Source organism: Saccostrea echinata, unplaced genomic scaffold (genome assembly GCF_033153115.1).
Source record: "Saccostrea echinata isolate AGI-Se365-2 ecotype Australia unplaced genomic scaffold, CSIRO_AGI_Sech_v1 ptg000019l, whole genome shotgun sequence".
NCBI lineage: Eukaryota > Metazoa > Mollusca > Bivalvia > Ostreida > Ostreidae > Saccostrea > Saccostrea echinata.
The window spans coordinates 4,405,255-4,420,358 of record NW_026889768.1 but is presented as its reverse complement, the minus strand read 5'-3'; the positions used below and the strand labels follow the sequence as shown (position 1 = coordinate 4,420,358).

The following is a 15,104-nucleotide window of genomic DNA, read 5'->3' as shown; positions in this document are numbered from 1 at the left end:
TTGACAATTGTCTAGTTGTTATTTGACAAACTTAAATGAAATAATACTGCCTACTACTGAAGCGAGATCTCTGGCAGAATTTTTTTGTTTTTCTATAAGTTTAATTATCTTACTGCACAAACTTTCTAATTTATGTCGAGGAATACCAATAAACCCGACTTCTAAATTCCACTCAAAACCGAGCCACTCTAATTTTTGAATTGGATTCCAAACGCTCTTTTCTTTATTAACAAGAAAACCAGCATGCAATAAGTCTTTTTGAATGTCCTGTGACATTAAAATACAATTTTGTTTTGAATCGCAAACCCAGCCATCATCTAAATACATAATAAATCCGTACGCTTTTGTTCTCCAATGCAATACTAACGGTCTTAATACTTTAGTAAAAATGTAACCCGCACTGCTGAGGCCGAAGGGGAGGACCGTGAATACAAAATAACATTTTGAGCCATTGAAATTCCAAGAAAACCCCAAGTATTTGTAAAAATCTGGATGAATGTTTACGTGATGATATCCGCTTGTTAAATCAAATTTGATCATAAATAAGCCTTTTTTGGCAAAATTGAGACCCTCTGAAGTCCCTTCGAATTTGAATTTTCTCTTTAAGACGCATGCATTGACATGTCTAAGATCAAGAATCAACCTTGGCTTTTTATTCAATGGCGCAGAAACGGTCAGTGGATTTACACAATGGGGCGGTTCAAAGCATTCAATCACTAACTCTTTTTTCAACAATTCTAATATGGCCTTTTCAACAAAAGGGGTGCTCTGCAGTGCTGATTTGTTGTTAAACAAAAATACAACTTCAGGAAATGTAATAAATTCTATCCTATAACCAAATCTGATAACATTTAAAATATAATCGTCTGGTTTTATAACATTCTTCCAAAATTCAAAAGAGTTTTTTAAACGATCTTTAACTGAAATGTTAGATTTTAAATCAAAGTCAGATTTCTGATCTAATAAATGACTATCATACTCAACTTCACTGCTGGTCTGCTGTTTATGTTGGAACAAGTGCTGTTGTTTGGGTTCTCTGGGGATTTGTGAACTGTAGTTGCTGGGTATACGGGCAGAATCTTGCAAAGTGGCCCGCGAGTCAGCAGTAGTGGCAGACGATGTTTTCGACCTGTGTTTGAAGAGGTTTTCTGTAATTGGCCGGACTGGGCGAAACGAATCTAGGGTCGAATTGCTGCCGGTAGTTGAATTTTGAACTGTCGAGAAAAAGCTGCCTAGAGGACAAACCATCGAACACTCCTGAAGTTTTAGGGAAAACCGGTCTGTCGTATGGAGATTTCCGCTTCTTGTTGGCGGCTCTTGAAATAGCGGAGCGCAGTCTGGCGGCATCCTCGCTATTGTCAGCAATATCAGAATCCTCGTACTCCTTATTAACGGTGTCCCAACCATGTTTATCAGCTATTCGTAATAACTTGTTTCGTTGACGAATGGCCTCTTTCTCGGAGGAAATTAAATCTGTGACACCGCTAAAATCGCCAGATATGAGTTTTTGTGACAATAGCTCTAAACCTCGCAGTCTTGCCTCATAGAAATGAAACTGTATTTTGTTTCCTTCTCCACTGAACTCAATTGTGTTTGCTGGTTTAAGTTTATCTTGAACTTCAGAAAGAATAATAGTTTTTTTTGCTTTTCAAGAGCGGCGTCTAACCTGCTGTTGAATAGACTGACAGCGTCAATAACATCAAAATCCTGTCCAGAATTGGAGTTAGTCTCTGTCTGTAGTTCTCGAGGAACATCTCTATTAGAAGTTGTACTTGAAGATTCTGTAGACATGCCAAAGACACAAAAACTACTGCGATTCTTTGTAACGAACGTCGCATTAATCGAACATTGCCCGGCAAATGTATTTATAGTGAGCGCTAAATCGCTCGTGCATGAAAAACCAGTATTCTTAAGATACGAAAATTACCGAAGCTAAAAACGTAAAGAAATAAATTTAGGATCAATCTATGGAGGGGAAAAAATTAAGAGCATTATTTGCGCTTTTTGAAAGGCGTTATTACGCTTTTTCAAAAGGCATAATTACGCCCAATATAATCAAAATTAGATGTTTGATCCGCTTTGATTTTAATTATATTGAATCATGCCTTTTCAATAGGAGATATTACGCCTTTCCAAAAAGCGTTATTAAAAAGGTGTTTTTACATTTTTCCAAAAGACGATACTACGCCTTTTATTTTCAATACATGACTAACTTAGCCCATCCCGGAGGCTGAAATGCTGACCCCCGGGACATAAATTTCACAATTTGGTATAGGGCTAATTTCTCATGTATTTTCAATGTTAAAGCAAGTTCAAGTTCAATTTATTCACTCAAACCAATTAATGGTACATGAAGTTCTATGTACAATATATACAAAAAACAATATATAAGATGCACGTGAAATGGCGGAAATATATTCAAATTATAAAGTTACAAAAAAAAAGAGAATAATTATGGAGGACAGACTTGTTCATATACCCTATCCATGTAGCTGCATAGTTTGATTAATAAATACCTTGGATTCAGCAGTTGACAACAATTCTGAGAATTTGTAGAAATTTGGTCTACTACAATATTTACTAGCTAGATACTTTTTTCTGCATTCTGAGAAAAATTGACATTCTAAAATATAGAGATACTCATCTGCTATTTGTCCATTATTACAGATATTACAAAGTCTATCATTTTTGGGAATACCAAACCATCTCCCAGTCTCAAATGGGAGACGATGATTTGCTGTTCTTAATTTAATTAAAAATAATTTGGCCAAGAATTAGAGTCATTCCTAAATTGTTCTAAATTTTTTAGGTAGTAAGTCTAAATATTTTTCAAATCCAAATTCTGTTTTGAAGATACTATACATTTGACCTTTAGACGAATCGCGCATTTGTCATTTGTGTATGTACTGATCTTTAAGACGTTGTTCAACTATAGTTTTTAGCCATTTTATATTTAAAAAGGCCTGTTCATTCCATATATTTGAGAAGCCACAAGTATCAAGTATATTCTTAATACATAAAATCCAAGGGTTCCTATGACTTCCTGAACAAAAGTGTTCAAATAAATGCTTATATGTAACATAAACAATCTTATTTCAGGGCTTACCAGTAATTTTGCCCAATGTGATATCATTCTTATATACACCGTTATATACAAAGGAAGCGACCCGTTTCGCCATAAACCATATACATGTACATAGAAAACAAGAGAGGCGATAGATTTTCTCCTTGGCGTACACCAATGTTACAGTTGTAAAACTCAGATGAAAGACCATTCATAGTCACAAGGGACTTAACTCCATTATACATAGTTTTTATAAATGTAAAACATTTACCACTAATGCCATTTTTAACAATTTGTACCAAAGCCCATTTCTCCACACCGTGTCGAATGCCTGTTTAAAGTCAACAAAAGGACAGAAAAGTTTCTTTTTGAAAGACATAACCATGTTTGTAAGAAAATGTAAAGTCAGTATATTATCTAGGGTAGAATACCCTTTCCTGAAGCCGGTTTGACTTTCACCTATAAGGTTTAAATTCTCTACATAGCATTCCAAACGTTTACATAAAATGGAGGTAAAAAGCTTACCAAGACAACTTAAAAGTGTTATTGGACGATAATTTTCTGGATTTGTTGGGTCGCCTTTATTTTTGAAAATCGGTTTGACAATACCTGTGAGCCATTCGTGTGGAATGACTCCACTATCAAAAATCAAATTAAACATTTTTTTGCATACAGGCAAAAGTATGGATACTGTTGACGAAATATGTCAATCTCCTATGCAGAGTTGTCGTTCGTTCCTCTCTCAGACACCTCTGCAATGGGCTCGCGTCAAGATTTTTGACATAATGTTAAAAACATAACAGTTCAAGGATTATTTCAAATTAAACTAATAGTTTAAGATCTATTTTGTAAATTAATATCCATCCTTAAGGACTATCATTAGCTCAGACATTTAATTATAATGAATTAAAAGAAACGCACTATTTCTCGTGCTCATCACTGTGGTATACGCGAGCCAACGACAGAGGTGAATGTATGAGCCGATGGTAGAGAGTGGGAATATGTTCGTTTAGCAATTGATCGTAGCCTGCGGCCTTATTATTTTTCATTTTTTTTTACTGCAAATAAAATTTCTTCCTCACTTATCTCAAAGTTCAAAAAATCATCTCATTCATGGCTGTCTGTTGGGAACCTTAAAGTATCATCATCTTCTATGTCATTATCATAACCTTCATTGATGCCCTTAAGAAAATCAAACATAGCATTAATATCTACAGCACATTTATTTGACATATTTGGACCATTTAAAATTTTCCAGTAATCTCGAGTATTTGTAGAGCGTAGTGATTTCAAGTTTTTTGTCATGCCTTTTCTATAATCTTTTATACATGAATCCAGTATCTTTTTATAGCTTTTGCTTTCTAATTGAAGATTAGCTTTATTTTCTAAACAAGAATTTTTACTATTTAATCGCTTTGTTAAATGATATTTCTTTCTAGCCGTTTTGCACTCTTTACTGAACCAGGGTTTATTGCATTTGTTTTTACAATTATTTTTCTTAAAATTTCGACTGAACCAAATGTTGATTTAGCTGTGTTTAAAAATATACCACATAGCTTATTAGTAACATCATTTATAGTGTAGATATTTTGACCAGTAGTACGGAAACAAGCAACATTAGTAAAGAACTCATTTTCTATGTCCTTGACCTTAGGTATATCCACATTCTCTGAAAAATGTTTTGCTTGATCTGGTGACCATAGTTTTACACGTGACTGATTTTCAACAGTACCTTCACACCTGTGTTCTGTTAAAAAGGCTGGTAAGATAGAAAATGAAACAGGATTATGTACGTCCGAATACAAGTTACAGAAGTCAGTGATATCAAAATCTGGAATAATTTCAAACATAGGTGCTGTGGCAACCACATAATCCACTGTGCTACTACCTTTGCAAGTTAAACCTCCTACATATTTATCACTGCCAACACGGCCATTTACAATATAAATATCATTGTTTTTGCAAAAATCAATCATTTTGTAACGAAAGTTATTAACATGGACATCTTGTACTACCCTATTGAGAGGAATCTTAAAGCTATCAAAAATAATAGTTCTGGTCTCAATGGCTGTCTTAAAAAATTCCTCACATTTGTGTAATTGTAACTGAAAAGCAACTTAGTCCTTCTCTGATGCCAGACTCCTACACCAAGGGTCACGGATTTCATAATTTTGGTTGAAGGCTAATTGCTCATTATACCCATATCAACAGTTTGCCCGTTTTTTTCCAAGAGGAGACAAAAATATTTTCAAAGTTGAAATGAATTTTTAATACATGACCAGCAAAGCTGCATCTGCCAAAATCCTAGTCACGGGTAGAGTGTTGACTTCTCTTAAGGTCAGACGACACATTCCTCAATAATATATAACTTTTTCCAAGAATTTGTCATTGAACTATGCTCCTTTAACATTCCCTTACAAAAAATTAAGGTACCTTACCAGGTATTTGTGCGAGATACCAGGGGATGTTATTTACGTTATAATCTTATTGGAAATCACTAGCATCACCAATACCGCATTTTTTTTTGGGGGGGGGGGGGTCTTATCTACTTAGACATTTTAAAAACAATTTAAAAATCATAATATAATGATAATTATGATTAATTTGTTGTATATTACGAAGAGATACAAAACAGATATTTTAATGAGCCTTTACAAATATAGCTTGGTGAAATTAGGTGTATCGGTACATAATTTTTAGGTAAACTCAATGAAAAAAGATACTTTAAACTGTCATTTTCAATAAAAAACGAAGAAAAAAGCGGTTTATATATGGAAGTTTTTTTTCCACCTCAGAAAAAGGAAATGTATCCGACAATACTGACCACCATTTCTCAGAAAACAGTTTTTCGTATCTTCTTGACATCATCTTCAAAATGATATTAAATTGAATATATGTACCGGGGTTACTTTTGACATTATTTTAAATTGAATTCCATGAAAATAAATCATTTTCTAGACATATTTCCATTATGTCCGTAAAGTAAGGGGAAAAAATTAAGTTTAAAATCTATTTTGACGTCATAATGGATCTTGCACACGCATGCAAACAGTTGTCTGAGAGATGCGCAGGAGTATAGAAAATATTTTTATATTGCATGAATAAAGATGGCTTTGATTCAATCATTCCTGTCATTATTAAGATAAAATAACGCCTTTCCATTTTTCGCTATAACGCCTTTTCAAACAGGCTGGTAGTACGGGGGAGGGGGGGGGGGAGAGAGAGAGAGACTAGTCTTGCTGTGGTTTAAATACAAAAAAAAAATTGTTGGCTGCTTAGAGCCTGCACATTTTGCTACAGTATGGCCGAAAGTTTTAAATAGATCCCCCCACCCAGATATAGGATTTTCAAGTTTAGGCATTTTCTTTTGGAGGGGGGGGGAGGGGCTTGTCAACTTTTTGGACGCTGCCACCCCCTTTCAAAAATATGGACCTGTCACTGTTAAAAGGCATATGACTGCTAATTGGGAAGTAATAAGGCCTTTTTAGCGTTATTACGCCTTTATTGGGGTTATTTCGCCTTATAACGCCTTTTTTCGTGTTATTACGTCGTTAATGGCATTATAACGCCTTTTCACTTCGCGTTATTACGCTTTTTTGCGTCAACATGCCTTTTGAAAAGGCGATATTACGCCCTAATTTTTTTTCATCCACAGATTGGTCCTAATAGGCTTTCGTAAAAACCAGCTATTTGTAGTGCTGTAAATTTAGTTTCATAAAGTTGCTTCAAGACAGTGAAGTCCAAAACGCTTTTATTCTGCAATAATACTTCACAAACGACAACAGAATCTTAAATCACCGTACAAATTAAAACATATTTAGCATGGTCAACAAAGAAAATCAAAAAATTGATTAAACATGACTATTATAAGTTTATGACTTTTTCAACATCAAAGATTAACACAAAAATTTGAGTCATTATTATTTACAATGTTCTATATTCACCAGCTTTTAAAATTGTTTATTCTTTCTAAAACAAATTTTGTACTTTCTGCTTTTCAGTCTGATTATACCTGAACAGAGACTTCAATATCATTATGATAACACTGTGTGTTTGTAAAACACTGATACCCACGTACCGCAGCTCATAGCGACGGTCAAAGTTTCTCAAATGCAAGTCAAACTCTAAGGTCAAGAGATAAAAAATGATGGTACCTGAAGAAAGGTCTTATCACAAGAAATAAACCTGTGAAATATGAAGGCCCTTGCAGCATCATTCAGAAAATATATTCAAGATAAAAGTTTTTTCACAAGTAGGTGAATCTTCCAGCTCAAGGTCATGAGTTAATTAATATTGGTACTTAAGGTCTTGTCACAAGAAATACATCGGTGAAATATGAAAGCTAAGCGCCAAGTGTTCAAAAGTTAGGGCCAAAGTTTAAGTGTTCAAAAGTAGGATAACTCCAAGGTCAACATTGTTGGTACCCAAAGAAAGTTCTTGCCACAAACGCATGTGATATATGCCCCAGCACCAACCAAAAAGTTATAACCAAGGTAAAATTTTTCAAAAGTAGGTCAAACTCTAAGGTCAAGGTAAAAAATATTTGTACCCAAGGGAGGGTCTTATCTCAAGGTATACACATGTGAAGTATGAAAGCCCCAGCAGCAACCACTCAAGGCTATGGCCAAAGTTGAAGTTTGGTCAAAAGTTATGAGAAAGGTCAAAGTTTTTGTGCACAGACAAACAGAAAGACAGACGGACAGAGCAAAAACTATATGTCCCTGAATCTTCGATTACATGGGGGCATAAAAACAAAACAAAGAAACTAACAATAGATTATGTAAACTACATGTAATTACTTCAAAGCATAAATGTTCATTTACTTCTCTTCATAGGTCAGTTGACTGAATTTGAATTTTACTCATTGTAGAAATTTTAATTTCTTACTAAGAACATGGAATGAATGATTAATTCCAAATTCAAAGCAATTTTAATGAAATTAACTGAAATGACTAGGGCAAGATCCAATTGAGGTATAGCACTTTACATTTCAAAACTTTTTTCTTGGAAATGCACAAAAAAATTAAAAACAAAAAAACTTTTCCATGTTGCCGTTTCCCTTAACCCAATTTTCTCACAAAATGAATATATACAATGCAGTACTTACTGATTATAAACATACAAGTTGTACTGAAGGTCTTTGTCGCAAGCCTTCAGTTTCATCATGTAGATAAGGACACAAGAATTTGTAAGCATAGACACATATGATAGCTTCACACCCTAGCGATTCTCATTTCTGTGGTGAAATAAACCCTAAATCACACATCAGTGTATAGTAACAGAGCAAGCAATCAAAATACAATTTTCAATGCCGTGATACAAATGAAGTATAAAAAATATTAATGGTTTGATTTTTGTGTTTGGGGAAAAATAAACATTCCATCATATGAACATGCAATGACTGAGGCTATCTTTAAAATAATGTTTGTTTGCTCTCTCCCAAATGGGTTGGTAGGTAGGTGGGAATTTTTTTTCCAGAAAATTTCAATATTAATGCTTAATTTTCAAAATTTATTAAAATTAAATTTTTTTAAAAAAAGTTTTAAATGGGGTCATTTTTAGCCAGTCGGTCAGGAGAGGGCAAACAAACAATTTTTTAAAGATGGCCTGGAGAACTATATCTTGTTGATTCTGTTAAAATAAGAACAACAGCTGCATCTGTATATTTAAATGTTCTTAAAATCAATCAATATTTCTAAATAATGGTACTATTACCATATCTACATTTTTTACACAGGACTTTAACTTCATGGGTAAGTTATTAGGGAGGGGGACCCATTGAGTACTTTTCTATGAACACAATCAGTATACTGAAATAGAAAGTTGCTTCATATAATCCCTAACCAAAAACATTGATAAACTATACACATAGTGTTCTAAGTAAATGATTACAATGCTTACTAAAGGGATTCTTTTCAAATCAATCAATCAATTCTATTTTTTTTTTTATCTTTTCAACATTTTTACATTAAAAAAACAACCTTATATCTAAAATATGATAACTGTGTAGGTAAAAACTATACAATAGAAATAAAGCATTTCATACAAAACTTCTGTAACAGATACCTATAGAACTGATTGACTGTATGAGGACCAAGTTATGGGTTAAGTACGCTCAGTAATGAATGAAAGGCAGCACTATAAATTTTATTATCTGATCTGTATATATTTACAAAGTGTATGTGTACTCAATACTCAGTAGGAAGACTAATGTAGTAATAAGCACAACTAAGATCATAACTATTTAAATCCAATATAGAAAATCCCCCAAAAACATTCATTTTCTTAAAAGCTTGTGTCCAGAAAATGTTCCCTTTTTACACTTTAAAACTTTTTAAATAACAACAGATACAAATGTATCCATTTATTAAATTCATTCCAAAAAATCTTCTATCTTTCATCATGATTTCAATTGCATTACAGCAAAATCTCAATTTTCACCTTTTAAAACATGAACTTCACCCATCAGCACATCATGGTGTATTTGGGAAAAAAATGCAGTAAAAAACAGTAAAATGAAAGCTTTGAAGTGATTTAAATTATGTGACGCCACCTATTTATTTTAAATGCTAATACAGATTGCATACTTTCTATGAGATTTTACTTCTTATGATCACTCAGATCTTGTGAAGTGATGCAAAAACATCTTGTAAATACAATTGAAAAATGACAATTATTGTAATGTGTACATACATCTATATACCTTTACTAATGACAATAAAATTTTTTTCAACCCAATCTTTGGGATTTAAATGAACTTCACGCAAAAAAAAAAAAAAACAAAAACAAAAAAAATCATGCCTGTGATGTAAACTGTACACAAGTGTGACTCTGACAGAGTAAATACTTTCTTCTGACAGAATCTTCTTTATAAAAAACTACTTCAACAAAAAAAAAAAAAAAAATATCAGCAACACATGTACAATGTGTATACTTTGGCAACCAAAAGCAACAAGATTTATCTTCAGAAGTCAATCTACCAACAGAGTTTCCTGTGTCGAGACATACGTGACACTCGAACCTGTCGAATGCTCTTTTTTGGTGTTAAAACTGGCTCCTCCTCCTCTTCACTGCTTTCCTGACTGTCGCTGGTTTTACTGGCTGTGTGTGAGTGACTCTCTTTTTTCCGTGCTTTTGATGACTGATGACCATTAGAATGCTGACTACTGGAGTGATGTTTGCTCCTCTGTATTGATACCGTTCTCCTACTTTTTTTGTGATGGTCATCTTCCAAATCAGATGCAGACTCTGATCTGCTGCGCTTACGTTTCCGAGAGATCTGTTTTTCTGATGGTGTTCCTAGTCTAGGGGCATCTGGGAAAACTCTAAAAATACATGTATGGGTTGTTAAAAACCATCCTTTATACCATAAATATTGATAAATCAATACCTGATTCCGAAATCATTAAACTTACTTACAACCTTAAAAAACATGATAAAATTAAAATGATCTATTCTAGAGTTAATCTTTACCTTATATTAATCTTACTAGTGAAATAACTTTTATTCATTAATTCCCATTATCTAATATTACCTTCGCAAAATAATGACTGCTCTTCTTTGCACAACATCTTGTGGACGAATACAGTGTGTGATGTCATCTGCAGCATATCCACTGTATAAAATGTAACAAACTGACAATGATCATAATACGTGTCACAGTACAAATTAAACTAATGTATATGACAGCAGAGTGTGCTCATGATTGTTGCAAAAATGTTTCAAACCTTATACAATACATTCTTCATACATCTTAGACATTTAACAAGTTTTCCATTTTCAAAATTACCTGATCATTGTGACACATCCTCTGTCAATTGGCAAACATAGAACAGGTGGAGAAACTCTGATTGGCCTGAAAGAAAACTTACAACCAAAACAGAGAGCACTGTCACTGAAAAAAGACACTGAAACAATGGGGCGGTCAAAAATATGGGGTGGATCTATGTGGGACACAATGCAACCGCCTGGCATGTAATCGTTTATAACAGCACTATTAACAAACCCTTCTGGTACGATTTTAGCGTCGTACAGAGGCTTAATGACCAGTTCATGTATCCAGTCCGGGATTTCATCCACTTCACCTTTGGGGTACAGTCTTTCCATCCCAGGACCCTTCTTCTCCAGCTGAGACCCATAAGTATAACCCTCGCCAAAGAAATACTTGTTTCTCAGTGGTGCCCTGTCGACTGTGTGTTGTTTATATGTTCCTTTCTCTGCTATTTTGACTGTTTCGTTTATTTTCTTCTCGATTTCTTCGCACTGATCATCTGTAAACAATCGACGTTGCTTGATTCCGGCGTGTACCTTACTTAACTCGTCGGCATTATGCCAACTGTTGTCAGATTCACGGTAGCGTGACTTTGACTTGTACGTGCCATTTGAATCTCTTCTAGATTTGTCAGACTTTCTGTCCTTGCTGTACCTTGACGAGTTGTGACTGTGTGGAGATTGGAGCTTCAGACGTAAATCCTTGAAGTTTTCAGCCATCTTGGCACATTTTCCGTATTTCCCAGAGTGCACTTCGAAAAACACAATTTTCGCGGGAAAAGTATGAAAACACTTTCTCAAATATCTATATAGTACCAATGTATAAAACATAGACCTATATAGCAAATACGAAAGGAAACTTCAATTCAATATTCACTTTCCATGACAAGTAGTCCAAAGTTACGAAAGCCTATTAGGATCAAACTACGGTAAAAAAAAAAATTTAAAAGGCATTATAACGCCTTTTCAAAAGGCGTTATATAACGCGAAAAAAGGCGTAATAACGCGTTATTACGCCTTTCCAAAAGGCGTTATTACGCCTTTCTAAAAGGCGTTATTACGCCTTTTTTTTCAATACATGACTTACTTAGCCCACCCTGGGGGCTGATTATAATTAGATTTCTAGGAAAAAAGATTTTTAAATGTGTAAAATATTTTCAGTGTTAAACCAACTTAGTCCTTCGCTGATGCCAGACGCTTCTACCAAGGTGTATGGATTTCAGAAATTTTGTTGAAGGCTAATTGCTCATTATACCTATGCAAATACTTTGCCTGTTTTGTACCAAGAGGAGAGAAAAAATTTTCAAATTTGACATGAATTTTTAATACGTGGCTAGCAAAGCCCAAAGCTGGTTCTGCCTATATCCTGGATTTTCAAAAGTAGAGTGTTGACTTCTCTTAATATGCATGCAAAATGCAAACAACTGTCTGCGAGATGTGCAGGAATATAGAAAATACTATAATTTATAACATAATTTATAATATTAAAACTATAATCTAAATATTTCCCAGAGTGCACTTCGAAAAACACAATTTTCAAAAGTAGAGTGTTGACTTCTCTTAATATGCATGCAAAATGCAAACAACTGTCTGCGAGATGTGCAGGAATATAGAAAATACTATAATTTATAACATAATTTATAATATTAAAACTATAATCTAAATATTTCCCAGAGTGCACTTCGAAAAACACAATTTTCAAAAGTAGAGTGTTGACTTCTCTTAATATGCATGCAAAATGCAAACAACTGTCTGCGAGATGTGCAGGAATATAGAAAATACTATAATTTATAACATAATTTATAATATTAAAACTATAATCTAAATATTTCCCAGAGTGCACTTCGAAAAACACAATTTTCGCGGGAAAAGTATGAAAACACTTTCTCAAATATCTATATAGTACCAATGTATAAAATATAGACCTATATAGCAAATACGAAAGGAAACTTCAATTCAATATTCACTTTCCATGACAAGTAGTCCAAAGTTACGAAAGCCTATTAGGATCAAACTACGGTAAAAAAAAAAATTTAAAAGGCATTATAACGCCTTTTCAAAAGGCGTTATATAACGCGAAAAAAGGCGTAATAACGCGTTATTACGCCTTTCCAAAAGGCGTTATTACGCCTTTCTAAAAGGCGTTATTACGCCTTTTTTTTTCAATACATGACTTACTTAGCCCACCCTGGGAGCTGATTATAATTAGATTTCTAGGAAAAAAGATTTTTAAATGTGTAAAATATTTTCAGTGTTAAACCAACTTAGTCCTTCGCTGATGCCAGACGCTTCTACCAAGGTGTATGGATTTCAGAAATTTTGTTGAAGGCTAATTGCTCATTATACCTATGCAAATACTTTGCCTGTTTTGTACCAAGAGGAGAGAAAAAATTTTCAAATTTGACATGAATTTTTAATATGTGGCTAGCAAAGCCCAAAGCTGGTTCTGCCTATATCCTGGATTTTCAAAAGTAGAGTGTTGACTTCTCTTAATATGCATGCAAAATGCAAACAACTGTCTGCGAGATGTGCAGGAATATAGAAAATACTATAATTTATAACATAATTTATAATATTAAAACTATAATCTAAATATTGCATTAATAAAGATGGTTTTGGTTCAATCTTTCATATATTTACTATTTTAAAATAACGCCTTTCCATTTTTGGATACAACTCCTTTTCAAACAGGCCGGTAGTACGAATGTGAGTAGGGGGGGGGGGTCCCCCACCCCAATTTTTGGGAGAATAGTCTTGCTATAGTTTAAATATAAAAAATCATTTATTGATTGCTTGGTCCCTTAACATTTTGTTGCAGTATGGTTAAACTCGGGCAAGTCATTGCATTTAAAAAAAGTTTTACCAAAAAATTTGAAAAAGTTTCCCCTCAAGTTTAGGCAGTTTATTTTTTTTCGGGGGGGGGGGGGGGAGGGGGGTTTCTTGTTTTTTTGTTTGCATGTCAATTTCATGGGACACCCCCCCCCACTTTAAAAGCACGGGCCTGTCAAAGACATGATAATGGCCCTTCAAAAGGCATAATAACGCCTTTTTGAAAGGCGTATTAATGTCTTTTAAAAAGGCGTAATAACGCCTTTTAGAAAGGCGTAATAACGCCTTTTCAAAAGGCGTAATAACGCCTTTTAGAAAGGCGTAATAACGCCTTTTGGAAAGGCGTAATAACGCCTTTTTTCGCGTTATATCGCCTTTCGAAAAGGCGTTATGACGCCTTTTAATTTTTTTTTTTACCGTAGTTTGATCCTAATAGGCTTTCGTACAAAGTAGACTTAAAGGTGAACTTATTTACATGTGTGCATCTAAAAAAGAAAAGGGGGGGGGGGAGTGCAGAGTTATTAAACGTATGGTATGTAACCAGTAACGTCACGCTACGTTATCTCAAACATATTAGGGCAATTAAACTGACAGGAAACATAAAATATTTAAGCCGTATTCATTATATATGGTATGTCAATCATGTTAATCCTTTGGCAAAGGCCGTAATAAATATGAATGACATATGAAAATGATCATATCAATTTACGCATATGTCGGAGGTATCGATGGAATGGAATAGCGCATAAAGGAAAAAAGTACATACTGATTTCACACAAAATATGATAGATACAATAGATCACGTTTAATTGTTATTTATTTTTGACGCATTCTTGAACTGGACCGTAAAAATTTCTCGGCATTTGATTACAAGTAGATTTTCAGCATGTAAAAAAAAATGACGTCATAATCACAGGTGCTCGAGGACAGGACCCCCCCCCCCCCCCCCCCGATATAGACCCCCGGGCGTGTTCGACTTTTTTGTCATGTATTATATATGGATGACTCATTTATGATGTAATCTCTATATAATCAATTCGGAAAATTGACTTAAACAAACATTTTATAAAAATTACTACCCTACCCTATATATATATAAATATAGATTTATATATATAGAGTGGGGTAGATTTTATAAAATGTTTGTTTTAGGTAATTTTTCGAATTGTTGGTATAGATTATATCACAAATATGTCAATGAAAGATAATTTATGAGAGAAAAGTCGAAAAGGCCCAGGGGTCTATATCGGGGGGGGGGGGGGGGTCCTGTCCTCAAGCACCTGTGGTCATAATAGCATTCGTTTACGTTCCCGAAAGTGACAGTTAGGGGGTTTGGCGATAAACATATTCAGCCCCCCCCCCCCTCCTCCCCCCGATAACATCAGTGATCAGTGAGAAAGTAACAACACTGATCGATCGACATCAAAACTGTCCATCCAGA

General features: G+C 34.2%; 1 protein-coding gene and 1 pseudogene across 1 annotated transcript; both read right to left on the bottom strand.

The window, feature by feature from the left end:
* Positions 1-1,099: 1,099 nt before the first annotated feature.
* On the bottom strand, positions 1,100-1,791 carry LOC133189694 (uncharacterized; annotated as a pseudogene).
* A 5,007-nt stretch (positions 1,792-6,798) lies between these two features.
* Positions 6,799-11,574, bottom strand: LOC133189605 (RNA demethylase ALKBH5-like). The gene is made up of 3 exons (XM_061324988.1): positions 10,854-11,574; positions 10,599-10,679; positions 6,799-10,389 (listed from the first exon to the last, which is right to left on the bottom strand). The coding sequence occupies exons 1-3, from the start codon at positions 11,552-11,554 to the stop codon at positions 10,041-10,043; spliced, it is 1,131 nt and encodes a 376-aa protein (XP_061180972.1). The 5' UTR covers positions 11,555-11,574; the 3' UTR covers positions 6,799-10,040.
* Between the last annotated feature and the right edge of the window lie 3,530 nt (positions 11,575-15,104).

Bases quoted from the DNA above. Each gene is read 5' to 3' on its own strand.
- LOC133189605 (XM_061324988.1), bottom strand. From the start codon at position 11,554: ATGGCTGAAAACTTCAAGGATTTACGTCTGAAGCTCCAATCTCCACAC. The intron at 10,680-10,853 runs GTAATTTTGAAA...CATTTTATACAG, and splicing joins GGATGTGTCACAATGATCAG to TGGATATGCTGCAGATGACA. The intron at 10,390-10,598 runs GTAATATTAGAT...ATGTATTTTTAG, and splicing joins GCAGTCATTATTTTGCGAAG to AGTTTTCCCAGATGCCCCTA.